At 43.7% G+C, this 14,917-nt stretch overlaps 1 protein-coding gene across 4 annotated transcripts in view; it reads left to right on the top strand.

Moving 5' to 3' along the window:
• LENG8 (leukocyte receptor cluster member 8) overlaps positions 1–11,157 on the top strand; it is a 132,284-nt gene extending 121,127 nt beyond the window's left edge. For 2 of the 4 annotated variants that reach the window (XM_085616345.1, XM_085616346.1), the window contains exons 14-15: positions 3–210; positions 9,217–11,157. In XM_085616345.1, coding sequence (XP_085472471.1) covers positions 3–210; positions 9,217–9,379 — 371 coding nt within the window. In that variant the 3' untranslated portion in view covers positions 9,380–11,157. Of the gene's footprint in view, positions 1–2; positions 2,431–5,236; positions 5,360–9,216 lie in introns of those variants that run through there. The other 2 variants (XR_014966447.1, XR_014966446.1) reach the window with 2 other exon arrangements.
• Positions 11,158–14,917: the final 3,760 nt, after the last annotated feature.

Here is a 14,917-nt window from a genome sequence, read left to right as displayed (position 1 = left end):
AGATATTACAACGGAGCTGGCGTATCTCACAAAGGCTTTGAAGGCGGAGCCCTGCGTAGCTCACTCTCTGGCCCTGCGAAATGCATGGGCCCTCTCCAACTACCATCGGTTTTTCCGCCTTTACCGCACAGCGCCTCGCATGTCTGCCTACCTCATCGACAAGTTCGTCGATAGGGAGAGGAAGATTGCCCTCAAGGCCATGATTAAAACGTATGTGGAGGCAGAGCTACTTTTTAACCAACTTGAGCCTTCTTTTTACAGCACTTCTCGGTACCAAAGGGAAACTAAAAATGTACTTTGTTTTGCAACGCCATTCCCTCAGCAGACGTCCCTTTAGGGACAGTTGCTTCTGTACAAACGTGCCAGATCAGTTTGAGACATGCTCTTGACCTGTGCCTCTCAAGTCGAGAATCACGTTCTCCCTGAGCAGAAATCACATATTTGCAAGTGTTCATTGGCTTTTGTGCGTGCAGTTTGTGCATCTTATAGCACTCTGAAGAGGGAGTGCTTCTCCAGCCTTGTCGATTCACATGCAGAAATGTGATTCTTTGAGGTACACTAGTGAGCTAACGTTACAGGTGATTTTTTTTCATTTCGATTTGTCAGCGCAGTTTTTGAAATTGTAAGAAAATATAAAACGTTTCATATTGTAAATACATTGGGATGCTCACAGGTGCAGTTAAACAGTAAATCCTTCCACCATTACAGACATGTTTAGTGGTATTGTGACTTGTACAATAACTCAGGCCATGGAATACAAGATGACATTACCTGGGCAGCCCTCTCCAGTGTTCACCTCCTGTGTCACTGTCCATTGCTCTATTTCTAAATTACTATTGGTGCATGGACTTTTATGGTTCTGTTCTCCTTGGTTTTAGTGCTGGCTTTCACTTGCTGTTTTGAGTCTACGTTTCAGATCTTGAGGATGAGTTTTTATACACAGACCCATACATTAGTAATTTAGTGTGTTTGAGAAATGGTACGTACTACACAGGTGAATAACTTTCTTCTGATTACCAAAAATAGATAAAAGACATGAGGATTAATGTTCCTTGAAATGTTGTGAACTTTGACAGTTGAAAGATGCATGTGGCCTCTGTCTTACCTCTGCAAGCACTGCTGTGTCCGTCTTCGTTAAAATTAACCCAGTTGTGATTAAATGGCAGCTACTGTAGCAGGACATAAAGTGTAGCCTGCTGCAATGCGTGCTGAGAGCATCTCCTCGCCTTTTTCCGCTAATATCCCCAGCCGAATTTCACAGCCAATTCGCGCACATCCCTTTGGTACCGAAAAGTCACTTCAATGTAGTAACTTAGCTCTTACAGGTAAGTAAAACTGGTTTCTTCGGTGGAGGATAACTCTGAATATTTGTGGTGGGATGCAGTAGTTTGTATTTTCTTTCAGACTGGACTAGAGTCCTCTTTAACGTTCTGATCATTTACCCTGCTCATTGCGACATGTTTTTTGGAAGCAGAGGTTTGTAATGCTGTTTCTGGGCTCCACATTCTCCTCCAACTTTGGTAGCACTGTACGCAATATAAAATCTATTTGGATAGGCTTTATTCTTCGTGTATATGAAGTCCTCCTGAAAGACTGTTAGATAACGTGCCATAGCAGTGAAGAGCACAGAAAAAGCCGTATTTGGCCATCAAACTCAAGTCATTTAAATTACAAGTGAGCAGTCGTCTTGGTGATTTGCACAGAAGTACAGGGTCCCCCAAACTGGTGTTTAATTCTAAGATTCCCTTCTGACCCATATGAGAAAGCAATTGAAGCTGTCCAGGCTCCAGCCTGAGAGGCTTGTCAAGAGACAAGTCTCCTCCACTTGAAGTATCTCACTTTATTGTTTTCTGCTAGTGTTTGTCTGTCTTTTAAGTGTAGCGAATTTGGTGCTTTCCTTACTCCAAATTCTTCTGTATTATTTGGTTCACCTGCTTTTTGCTTGCTACTTAAAATTAAGTGGCATGGCTTGTGCCATGTATTTCAGGCCTGCCACTATTTAGACATTGCTCTCATTCCATACATCGAGAGAACCCTTCAAGAAAAAAACAATACATAGGTAGATTATATGGGGCTTAGAATGTGAAAGAATCGCTTGGTCCTCTATTCGTTGGGAAGTGAAGACGTTTTTAGCTATTATGCGATGTAAACATTTTAGTGAATGCTGTAGTTTACAAATCTTAACAGAAATCTATCATTTCAACATTTTACTTGGATCAAAACCTTTTTGAAAGAATGATTGCTCCCTTTCGAATGCTTTAGTCCCAGTAAAGAGACAACCAAAGCCTCCATAGTTAAATGTCGCCTGAAGCACTGAAAGCTACTTTTTCTTAAGGGCATTCCTCCTTCAGTGGAGTTCCTTGGCCCAAGTTCTTCAAATGCATTTCTAAGCATGTTTTGCAGCGTGAATCTTTCTGGATTCACTATGCTGTGCATTATTCCGCGATCTGGTGGTTGGGTCCGGATTCGTAGTCTTTCTTATGGTTTTTTTTGTGTGTTTTTTGTATCTCAGGTGGGCGTCGACGTCTCACCATTTGGTGCACCTCTCGTGACGTCGTCGTGCTTCCTGCGGAAGTCCCACCTTTGGGGCGCCATCTTCAGATTCTTTTTTCCGCCGTTGGGTCTGGATCGTCATCGAGAAGCTCCAGAGTTTTAGACGAAGGAAGAAGGAAAATACGCGAGTTTCATCGAAGGAGAACCTTTAGAAGACTACAGAGAGAAAGGTATTACAGCCGGGACGACGAAGGAGGGGATCCTCGCAATTCTTCGACGCACAGAGGAAAATGCGCACTCAGAGGCTCTGAGCGCAATGGACAAGACACCATTTAAGTTCTGCCCTAACTGCCACCACAAGTTCGCGTAGAAGGACCAACATCCGGTCTGCAACCTTTGCCTGCCGTTCGACCACGAGAGCAAGGACTGCAACGCCTGTTCCGCCTTCGCGCCGAAGACTCTCCGGGTGAGAGAACGTCAGAGGAGAGCCAACTTCAGCATGGAAGGCAATGGTAAGGCCCCGTCGCTGTACGATCTGGGCCTATCCACCGACGAAGACAATCGCCGAGGGACCTGATGTCTTCACGGTCGCAGAGACCGATGAGAAAACGCCTGACGAGGTAAGAGACCCATCGAGTACAAAACCACCGAAAGGCCCCGAAAATCGGATGGTGACTCTCGAAAAAATGAGTCAAAGTCCTCGAAGGAAACAGTCGCTGAATATTTCGACGTCCGTCAGTGGTTCAAAGGACAAAAGGCCGAGCGGATCCTTCGAGAAGGACTCCCAGGTGCCGAAGACTGCCGAGAGGCAGAGTTCGTCGAAACAGACCCACGAGGTGGGACGTTCGGCGACGAAAGACAAGGCTGCGTCGGCGCAAGCTCCGTCGAAGAGACCTGCGGTCGACGCCGAGCACATCTCAAGCCTGGAGAAGAAAAAGAGAAGGCTCGAGGCCGAGATAGAGAGCATCCTTCAGAGGAAGGAGTTCGACGAACAAATGAAACAATTCAAAATCCCAATGGTCCCGTCGACGGATGTCGTGGAGATCGAGGAAGAAGGGGATTTTGACGCCGAAGAGCAGTCGAGGTCCTGAAGAGGAGGAGGAAGGCACCTACTATGAGGAAGGTGATGATGAGGATCAGCAGTCATTCTACGGCTCGGCGCCGCTGACGAGTCAGGACATCGACACCGAAAACCCCGAACAGCCCGTGGACTCGTATCCTTCGAGGCCTTCGCCGCCTGACGACATCGGGGCATACAACATGGTCGTCAAGAGTGCTGCAGCAGCCTTTGGTGTGAAATTGGACGAGGAGAAGCCGAAAGCAGACTTTCTACTCAACTCTGCTCCCCATCCAGACGAGGAGCCAGTTCCTCCCCATGCTCCAAAGCGTGATGAACCAAGGGAAGGAGGCGTTTAAGGACCCGGGAACATGCCGGTCCATCACACCCAGAACGCAAAAGAAGTACAAGCACTCCTCGCAGGATCCTCCTTACATCAAGGGATCGGTCACTGCAGATTCCATCATTGCTTCCACGGCCAGGAAAAGAGCCAATGTGCTGGCGACCTCGGGGCCACCTTCTGATAAGGAGAGCAGAAGGATGGACCTCACTGGAAGGAAGGTAGAAAAACGCCGCAATGCACTGGAGCATGGCAAACTCAAACGTGCTACTGAACAGACACCAGTACCAGCACTGGGATGAGATGGGGGGAACTAGTCCAGCATCTCCCAGAAGAGTACAGTCAAAGAGCTTCCCATCTAGTGGAGGAAGGGAAGAATATCGCCAACTCATGCATCAAGACGGGGCGGAAACTTCGAGCAGACTGATGGCCATAGGGGATCACTGAAAGGAGGCAGGCTTGGCTCAGAATTTCTGGATTCAAGCAGGAAGTCCAGAATAACATACTGAACACCCCTTTCAACGGTGAAACGCTGTTCGGGGAAACTGTGGACGAGAAGCTCACCGAGCTGAAAAAGGAAAATGAGACCGCAAGATCCATCGGAGCCATGCAATTCAGAGGAATGCGAAGAGGCACCCCAAATCGGAGACCCTACGGAAGGGGAGGAAGCTAGCAGGGTACGTCGCACCAGACATTCCAGCACGGGCAGCAGGGTGACAGTCACAGCCAGCAGGGACAGCAGAAGCAGAACTGGCAGTACCAGCCTCGAGGCCAGTCCTTTCGTGGGAGAGGAAACGGACGTGGCCAAAGGAGGAGAGGGGGAGACCAACCCTCATCTAAGTGACTACACACACAAAATGGACGCTCACCCACAGCATACCCCGAAGGGTGAAGCGCAATGTAAGCACACCAAGGGGGTTACACAAAACAAGCGCCTACGAGCATGCAACACCGGTAGGCGGAAGACTGGATTGCACTAACAACACAATTCTGCCACAAACAAGCAGGGCAGGAACTATCGGATGGGCCACGAGCCCACTCCACAAGGAAGAAGGGGGCAACTATTGCCTTTCTGGCAAATACGCCCATTCAAGACATATGCCTGGCGGCAACATGGGCTTCAGTGCACACGTTCACTAATCACTATTGCGTGGACATTCAGATGAACAAGGAAGCACAAGTAGGACAGAAGGTGCTTCAACACATATTCAACAGCCAACACTCATCTACCACCCAGCCGCCACAAAGATAACAAACCGCTACAAAGTCTATGCACAGCATAGTGAATCCAGAAAGATTCACGCTGCAAAACGAATAGTTTCTTACCTGTCGGTGTAGTTTTGCAGCTTGAAGATCTTTCTGGATTCACTAGCGAACCCACCCACCTCCGCCAGGAAGATGAGGATGGAGATAGAGGTGGAAGGACAAAGAAGATCAGAATAATTGGAATAGTAAAGAGAATTGGAAAAGGAAAATTAAGACCACGCCTAGGGTTAAAAAAAAAAAAAACCCCAAGATGGCGCCCCAAAGGTGGGACTTCCGCAGGAAGCATGACCACGTCACGAGAGGTGCACCAAATGGTGGGACGTCGACGCCCACCTGGGCTACAAAAAAAAAAGACTACGAATCCGGACCCAACCACCAGATCGCGGAATAATGCACAGCATAGTGAATCCAGAAAGATCTTCAAGCTGCAAAACTACACCGACAGGTAAGAAACTATTCGTTCTCTCCGTGGCTTATACCCAGTGGGAACAAGCCGTTGAAGAATATTTTTGTCTATACTGTCCACAGGCTGTCATTCTGTGTTGTCTATGCGACTCATGCTTGGAAATCTTACCATGTAGTGGACTAAAGGACCAGGGGCATGTGTTGCATCTCTTTCAGCCCCGAAGCCCACTCTACATGGGCTCAGTCAAGTCCTGGTCACAGTGTCAAAGTGGTACAGTCTACGTCTTTCAGAATTGGAGATAAGATTTCCCTGCTCTTACAATACGGTTAGATTTAGGTTGCCAGGTGGGAAGCAGTATTGAAGCATGAAACATTAGCGACTTCTTGGGGAGAGGCGATCCTGGGTGGATTCTATTCTAGTCTGAGAAGAGTGGGGATGCTAATTAGCAGTGTGCAGAAGCCTGCATTTGTGATGTCTTAACATTTTCAGTGTTTCTTACAAGATGCAGACAGAGAAGCTGTATTCCTATGTAGTCAAGTCCCATCCGTAGTCCTGCTAGCCTGTGTTTTTCTTTGGTGGAAATCTGTGAAAGTATCCTAAAAACGTATTGCTTTCAGCTTTAGAGCAAAGGCCAGTGTCAAACCAGAAAGTATTAAATCTTGTAAGTACTGTGGAATGCCTGCCAGAAGTAGCTGTTGTGTGTCTGTGGAAAGAGCAGATTCTTCATAATCTGAATACAGAATCATTTATACAGTGCACATGGTTACAATTAAGTTACAATTAAGGCTTGAGGCAGTGACTGATAAGCAGAGACTGTCTTAAGCGGTTGCTTCCTTTAATTGTGGCCATTACATTTGATTCTCAAGTTTTTTTTGTTGATTTACAGATCGGAGACTTTGAGTTGCAGCCACAGTTGTTTTGGATGTTTAACGATTCCAGTGTAACTTGACAATTAAGTAGATGTTTTGCAATACTGTGTGATCGCTTGTGCTTGATGTTGTTCTGTGAGATGTTATTTATTTTCCCATGTGGTAGGCTTTTTTATTTATTGTTACTTTTTTGTGACCAGACAGATTTAGTTTTTAGGTGGTCTCTGGGTTTTGTGTGGGCTTCAGAAGTAGCGATTTTAATTGAAGAGGTCTATGTTTAGGTTGGCTAATAGTACTATCAGGAAATTAGTAGCTTTCCAGCTAGTTTTCCTCCATCTTTGTGAAAGACTGGTTTGTTGCTCAAAGTTAACTTTTCAGACGTCACCAGGCTTCCTCTAGCTGACAGCAATTTAAAAATAGCTTGCCTCACTGTTAGAATCCAGATGGTTCTGGACATTCTTCAGGAGTCTGCCACATATGGGGTTTTATGGCAAGGGAGACCCAGAGTCAAGGGGATGAAACCTATTTCCTCGTTTTCTGAATTCGGTTAGTTATCCCGTCTGAGATTACTCTCCGATTCACACCTTCAAAATAATCCTTTGTACGATGAAGATAATTCAGTTGAATCAAGAACTAAAGTCTGAAAATTATTCGTTAGCAGGTAAGTTCCCTTTCCTGAGCTTTGATCTTAATTGTTTCCTTTTAACTGGTGGAAGGCAGCCATAATCTGATTCAAGCACAAAACTTTTTTCTTTGTCCGTTTTTTTTTTTGTAAAAGTCTGCAACTTTATTTGAAAAATCTATGCTATTGTGAAAATTTCTTTGGCATTCAGTGATCCACTTCAGAATCTAAAAATGTTGGTTCATTACTGTTTCCCCTCCCCCCCCCCCCCCCCCCCCAATATATTAACGCATACATAGGGTCACTGCCTCCCTTTTGAGTGCCAGAATATATACTGAGATAGGGCTTTCCGAACAGTTAGTCATTATTCACAAGAAAGCATTTGATATATTCATATCAATACTATTAATCACTAATTAGCTGCCGAATGGTGCAGCTTGTTCCTCTGGTCTTCTTCCTTTCCAGCTGGCTGGTAATGTTTGTATAATTGGCAAGAATCACACAGTGGCAGCATATGTATGAACGTCACCTATGGACGTCACCCTCCATTCTATCCTATTGTCACCAACTGACCCATCTTAAATTAATCCTTAAGTTCAAACTCCTTTTTAAGAGTGTTCACTGAGGCACTTTCTGTAGTGGCCTTGCCTTTTCATCTGCATTCAGTTTTCTGACCTCAGTATGCTCCTAGTTCTTTTGGCTTTCTCATGTGCAAGCTCTCCAGGTTCAGTAGGAGAGGTCGATTCTGATCTCTCTTCCATTGCTGAGATTGACACTGGTTTCTCAACAACTAACTTAAGCACTCCGTCTTCTCTGATGCAAACCATATTATCAAATGTGCAGCCAAGAAAACGCAGTTGTCAGTATAACATGGTTATATTGCGCCAACTACTACATTTCGGTCTACTAGTGCTGTAAAATATCACAATTGCCCAATTTATGAGGCTGAACCTCAGATCAACTGACTTCACTTGACCACCTTTCCAGCTTCATAAAGATCTTGAAGACAACAGATGCAGCACTTTGGGGAATCCTAGCTGTTTTCTGCAAACAGTACAGACACGAGCCATATCTACTGACTGATTAGACCATGGGTCGTTTGCTCTTAAAGAAGTGGCCACTGTGAAAGCACTTTGAGGTTCTCCTTTTATATCCTACAATTCAAGACTCTGCTTTGCATCTTTTAATTTTCAAACTATTTGAATTTGTCATCTTGTGACATTGATTTTTTTATTTCATTTTTTTACTTCGAATACAGCCTTGGTAGGTGCGGTTATATCCGGAAGGACTGTTGTGCTTCAGGCTTTCTCCTTCTGGATCCACTATTATCCAGAAGGACAAAGTTGTACTGAAAACAACCCCCTTTTCAATACTAAAGGTTTTAATGAGATTTCATCTGAATTGAAAATCTTCTATTTATTTATTGGTTCATGAAGACATGTAAGCAGGTTCTCAACCAGTTGATCGGAATCCATACCACACAATCTCATAGCAGTAACAGTAATTTTGGGTTCTGATTCACACTCCTTTCACACGTCTGCAAATATGCTGGATTCCATTTGGCAAACAAATGAGAACTGGGTTGTTTAAGTTGGTGACTCGTATGTAGGGCAAGTGACCAAAGAGCTGACGTTTTGAGTAGGTCTTCAAAAATAAAATTAAAAATATCTTTATATGATGCAGCCATTCACAGCCAGCTGCAAATGATCGACGGCTAGAAAAGTGCTGTAATTGACGAGCGTTTTTGAAGTGCTGTATGGATGGATGCATGTTAATTACAAAGTGACCATTTTTGCACTGAATAGTTTTTGTTCTCGACTTCAGTTCCTGTCAGCGCTGGATCTTTGAAATAGAGTGGTATAGCGGAAGTGGGGAGGGGTGTACCCTGTGCTTCCAAAAAAGTAAACACTCAAAGGAGGCAGCCAGCGAATCGTTATGGGATACATTACTTAAACTTATTGTTGCCCTTTCTTTGACTGTTGGGTGTGCTGTACCCATTTGCGGTTTTGCTCTCATAAATTGTGCGCGTACATGTTTGCTTGCTGTTGGGTTCCAGAAAAGTTCAGTGTAAGTACTTATAGAATGTTTTACTTAGCAAAGGATGTTCTCTTCTGTTCTAACTTTGTTTTTGCTGGTTTTCCATTGCTGTTTTTTTATCTTTAGTTTTCGCCCTGTGCTCCCGATTTCCTACGTTCAGTCAGAGCTGGCCTTGGAGAGCGAGGAAGAGTGCCAGGCTTTCCTGGCACCTCTGTCCCTTATTTACGCAGGGAACGACATCAGCAAGATCGATTGCAAGCAGAGCTTGGTGGTCTTGCCAAACTTCTAATCCTAGCAACTGCAATAATAAGTCTTAATCCTAAAGTGAAAAGGTGCTATGTTGCCACCTTGCACACTCCTAAATGTGTGCGAGCTCAGGGTGTTGGTCCCCTCGGTGCCATCATGTGCCTCTGAAGGCTGAAGAGAGGGGACTGGGTTGTGCCAGGTATCCAAAGACAGATGGTGAAGACGTCGCAACTCTGAAAGAATGAAAATGTGAGCGCTTCGATGCCAGCTAACCTCTTGGAAGTCCAACCGGCCTGTGGAGTGATTGTTCTACCAGTAGCCCGTAATCTGCCACTTGCGCCTTGGAGTATGGAGTCAGTTCCCTCTCCCTGTCTATGTAGTCTTTTGTGGTTTTCTTTTCTAGTTTCTTTGTGTTTCTCCTTTTCGCCCATGAAACATCAGCCTGCAGAATGATTTTCTGCATTATTGAGGCTTTGAGCCTGGTCTGCTCAGGAAAGAAGATAATCTGCTCTTAGTAAAATATTTAGAGTCTTGTGCAGATCTCCGTAAGCTTTCAGAGTAGGAATACCCCAGGTGTGGGCAAATGAAGTGCTGTAATGTCATTTGCTAGATAGTCACAGAACTAGGTTTCATCGGGTACAGGTGCTTGTTTTCTTTTTCTTCTCCATTTGAAACTGGCAAGGCTGAACCTCTTCTAGCTTGCCGCTGCTGCTATTTCAAAGGAGAAAGGCTTGGATTCCAGAGGATGGAGGGTTGTTAAATGGTTAACCTTGCACAGTAATTTTGCCCTTTTGCCTTGAAGGGCATTTCTTTTTGTACATAATGTATATAGAAAGTCTATACAGCAGGCTGTAAATAGGTGTACATAGGGAGATTTTTTTTTAAAGCCATTTTTTTTACCATTTTGTATTCTGATATGGACTCATTGTTGAAGTATAACTGTTGTCAACCCATTATGGTTTGAAACTAACAATATCTCAGTCTCTTTTCTCTCCCTCTCTCTCTGCGACGAGTTTCTGCCCTGATGCCCCATGAGATACAAAAATGGGGGTTTGGAATGGAAGGCAGAAGCTGTACTTGAAGTTCCACTTCAGAATACGTTGAGAGAAGAGAAGGAATCCAAAAGCAAATGGCCACTGAAAGACTTTGGTTCACAACTGAATGAGACTGTTTGCGGCTGTAGCTGTACCACCAGGAGGCCAAACCATTGCGTGCTGGAGACATGGGAAGCTTCGGAGAAGACTCGGTTCAAGGTCGTGTCTGGAGTCTAAATTCACTGGAGTGCACTTCGGGAGAAGATAGAAGTTCTTGGAAAGTCTTGTTCCTTTTTCCTTTGTTAATTTTCTACATCAGTTTTGGTTTTTCATCACTGCAGGAAGCTTGCTTGCTCGGTTTTCTTTACAGGTAAATGAACTAAAGGCTGGCTTGGGAGTCTCTACCATGCCTTCACGTTTTGCGTCCATTTTGTGTTCCTCTATTCCATCCCTATGCTGCTTTTATTTTTACCTGCTCCACCTTACCCTTTACTTCGTTTGGATGTGTATTACATAAAATGTGCAATTTGGAGCAGCTTTGGTTAAATGCTCTTTTCTTTGCAGATGTTTATTTTTGGTTACTTAACTCCATGAGTTACAATAAAATTAAAATATTATGAGGAACTTCAAATGTTCTGTTGAGATCGTGGAGAAGATGTGTTTGTTTGGAGCCACTTTATTTTAGGATCTTTATAAATATTCATAAACATTCTCGCCCTACATGAAGGATCCTGCAATACTTTTAAAACTGAACATAAAATTCTAAATAAATTAAAAAAATAACTGATTTTGTAACCTTATCATTTTCTTTATTTTTTTTCGTTGACTGCAAAAGTAAAAAATGTAATTGTTTTAGATGACATAATTTCATGTCCTTATTTTTTGCTTCCTTTATGAGAAAATTGAAGCAAATGTTTTCAGAGACATGCAGCTATGTATTGAGGAAGAAAGTATACTGTCCGTTAATGCAGTCCAAGGAATCTCAACATGTTACCTTGCTACACTCATTTTGCCCGTCCGTTGGTTTTCATTGAACACAGGGTTCTGTTTATCGCATTAACATTTGTGACATTTTTCAGCATTCCATAAAATAGCTGTCCCTGGTAACTGGGTATTTAAATGATTTTCGATTGGTTAGTTTTGGTATTCAACGGTGCTTTTAATGGTAAGAATTCCATCCACCACAGAGCATGGCATATACCAAGCTAATAGTCACATCAGTGGTCCAGCGAACAGTGCAGTTCATGGCAAACTGTCTATAGAACAGTAGAAGCCTCGTAACCCAGTAGTTGGATGACTTGTACACCACTCATCACTCCAGTAGATCATGAGAGATTGGTGTCAAAAATGGATGGCCTAGCGCAGTATGGAAAATACTGAATAACTGTCAGAGAACCTGCTCTTCCCATGAGAACTATGCTGCCAGAGGGCTACAAGTGGCCAAAGTCCCATGGGGCTAATTGTCCAGAGGTTTACACCAAAGGGCTACCATTCTGTTTTTACCTGACCTTCACGCCACTTCCATATTAACATATATTGGACCAATTTGTGAGGTGCCCTAACTAAGATAGATTTTGTCTTCTTGTGCGTACATTGGATGAAAGCCAAACTTGCTAGATAGTAATAGACTAAGTCTCACCACCAAAAGACCCTTTGGATCTTAAACAGTGGAGGCTACAGACCCTCTTTGAGGTAGACCCTTCTAACTGCAGGCTCCTCACCTTTTGAATAACCCTAGGTACCCAAATGGGCCCAGATTTCTTCCCACCTCCAAGCAATTGTTCCAGTTGATGGCACATTCGAACTCTGGCAGTCTCACACCACCCGCAGAACTGACAGTGTTGTGCTGCATATCAGTGCTGCTTATGTGAGCTACCCTCAAACCATTCTTCACCCTTTGGCACAGACCTGGACCTCTGCAGTAAAATGTCAACTGATCTGACCCAACAAAACTTCTACATCATGCCAAGGGATTGTCTCCCCCACAAAAGCTGTGCCTTGACTGCGGGAAGCCGATGTCGGTCACAGATACTCACATTTCCTTTTGTCTAGGTTCCAGTTATTAAAAGAAGGCATGCGACAAATGCTTCCTGATGCACCTAAATGGGATCACAGATGGGAAGCGAAACTTGCATAACCTCGAAATCAGATTGCACTCAATGCAACAGACCCAATCCTGCTTTGAGTCGTAGGGGCATGGCCACTAAGTCACAGGGCTGAACCCATGTCAGTTCTGTTCCTGCTCTTAATTTTTAGGTAAGTTGAAGTCTAGGTTGATCTAATGCTGGTTCCAACTTCAGCAGCACACTGCATTTCCGATGCCCATTGCTAATGGGGCACTCACTACTCTCTCTTGGGATCTTGCTATGTGTTAACGAAGGATGACCCCCCAGTCTCTTCTTTGTGGCCACTGCTACCAGAGGCTGGGAGACACTGTTGCCCCCTGATAAAGATGCAGTTCAAGGTCTTCAAAATGTTCCATATGACTATAACTATGCTGCCAACGTACCAATCATACTGAAACTGGAGTGTACCGGAGTTGCCTAAACGCATCTTGAAACGTTCTCCGCCAGGACACCTCAATGAATAAAGTACATCTTTAGCATTTGTTGTAGATTAAGGGGCATCAACCATCTTCCCCTAAAACCTCGGTTTTCATCCCGGATAGCCATTGAACCATTGACCACATGAGACTGAGAATTAATTTGGGTCCTGGAGTACACCACTAGGGTTCGGCCTGGAATGCTGTCACAGTTTTGTGTAGATAGCCATCAAGTCTGCAACTTTTGCCTACCTAAGGACTATGCCCAAGAGGGCTGTGACACCTACACTGTTTGAGCCAAAGTCACATGAAGAGAGATTGCGTAAAGGCAAGAATCCTAGGCAATCTACCTGGAGATGGAAGACTAAGAATTAAGCGAAAGACTCTGAAGGCCTGGAGGGAACGCAAGATGACCGGGAATGGAGCTGAAAGAGTCCGGTTCTGAGCATAGCAAGTCGTCTTCATACAATATAGGAAAGGTACTCCCTGGAGTTAATTTGTAGGTCTGGGAGAAGGGGGGAAAAAAACAATATAGACTGCAAAAGCACTCCCACTCCACCTGTATCTATTTAACAATGGCTACAAAAGCTCACTGGGCTTCCCTTTGCTGTGTTGATACAGTCAATATAACCGTTTTATTCATTCTTTCTTGTTTATTACATTCATTTTTCAAAAGGTAAAAAGGTTTTTTAAATATATGAAATATTTCTTTTGTCTTTTATGTACAATGTTTTATGTGATTCAACATTTTATATTAATATACATTATAAACTTGATTTATACAAAACCCCATACTGTGATCCACCTCACGTCCCACCTGTCTCATCGCACCACAGCCTTTCATACCGTACTCACACATACACATCTCACATGCATCCCAAACCCACCTTCGAAGGGCATACACAACTCCAATCAGGGAAAGAACCCTTCATTTAGTGTCCATGGTTATGTTGCCAGCTGGGGATCCATTAGGTCGACGTACGTTTCGGTGGGTAAAAATTATTTGCATTCACCTTCTTCAGGACCTCTCCTTAGAAGTTTAATTTAAACTGGTGGGTAATGGGGAATCTGTAAACAAAGGGAATAATTTAAGAAAAGACTCACATAAGGTACTTTGTTTTAAATTTAAAATGGAGAGAGCTACTCCTAATTGGAAAAAGAGAGACATTGGAAGATAGAAAATACAATTCCTTCACCATGCCACCCAGTACGATGGGGAAATTTTGAAGGAGAGATTACTTAGTTAAAAAAAGAATAGAAAAGGAGAAAACCAGGAAAAAACACCTCACTGTTAGTTAAGGGGTTTGAATAAAAATGTAGTTGATGTACAACATGCCAAAAAGAGGTATTTACACCTTCAATCCCTCCTTCTCATGATGAGATGTGGGGACCTCATGCTAAGTCCAAGGTGTCTAGATAACGAATATGCATCACTGACCCAGAACAGTTGAACTGTATTCATGATCCCAAATGTGGGTCGGTACGTTATTGAAAAGGACCCTTTCCAACCAGGATAGAACTTTGTCGTCCCGTCAGTGGCGATCTGGTTATCTGTCACCGCAACTGTAAGGAAGTCATAATATATGTTTATATTTATTACTCTGTACCCTCTCGACTTATCTTATTGTTATTGCCTTTACTACGTTCGGGTAAGTGATGTATCATTACCTTTGAGTTTTTTGGATGACAAGTAGGGTCTAGTAACACGAAAGATGTCGGGTTCCAGAGGTTTTAGTTTGTTATGCCACACTCCAACATGGCAGAGTCTTTACTACTTTCAGTATCTGCTAATGGGTAGTTTTAAAATAAATATCAAAGGAGAGAAAAATTATATGAGAAAGTATGATGCATGGTTGGGAATACCTTTACGCTGATAAACTGATGTTCTACTTTAATAAAATGTCTCCAATACACGATAGTCGTTTTTGGGGAAGATTTAGTCAACAGTCCTACCTGCTTGGGTCCTGCTTATATTCGTATTCGATGCCCTTCTAGTGCAAATGTG

Source organism: Triturus cristatus, chromosome 7, assembly GCF_964204655.1.
Source record: "Triturus cristatus chromosome 7, aTriCri1.1, whole genome shotgun sequence".
In the NCBI taxonomy this organism is placed as follows: Eukaryota; Metazoa; Chordata; class Amphibia; order Caudata; family Salamandridae; genus Triturus; species Triturus cristatus.
The sequence above is the reverse complement of the archived record's forward strand: the minus strand, read 5'-3'. Positions and strand labels throughout refer to the sequence as shown.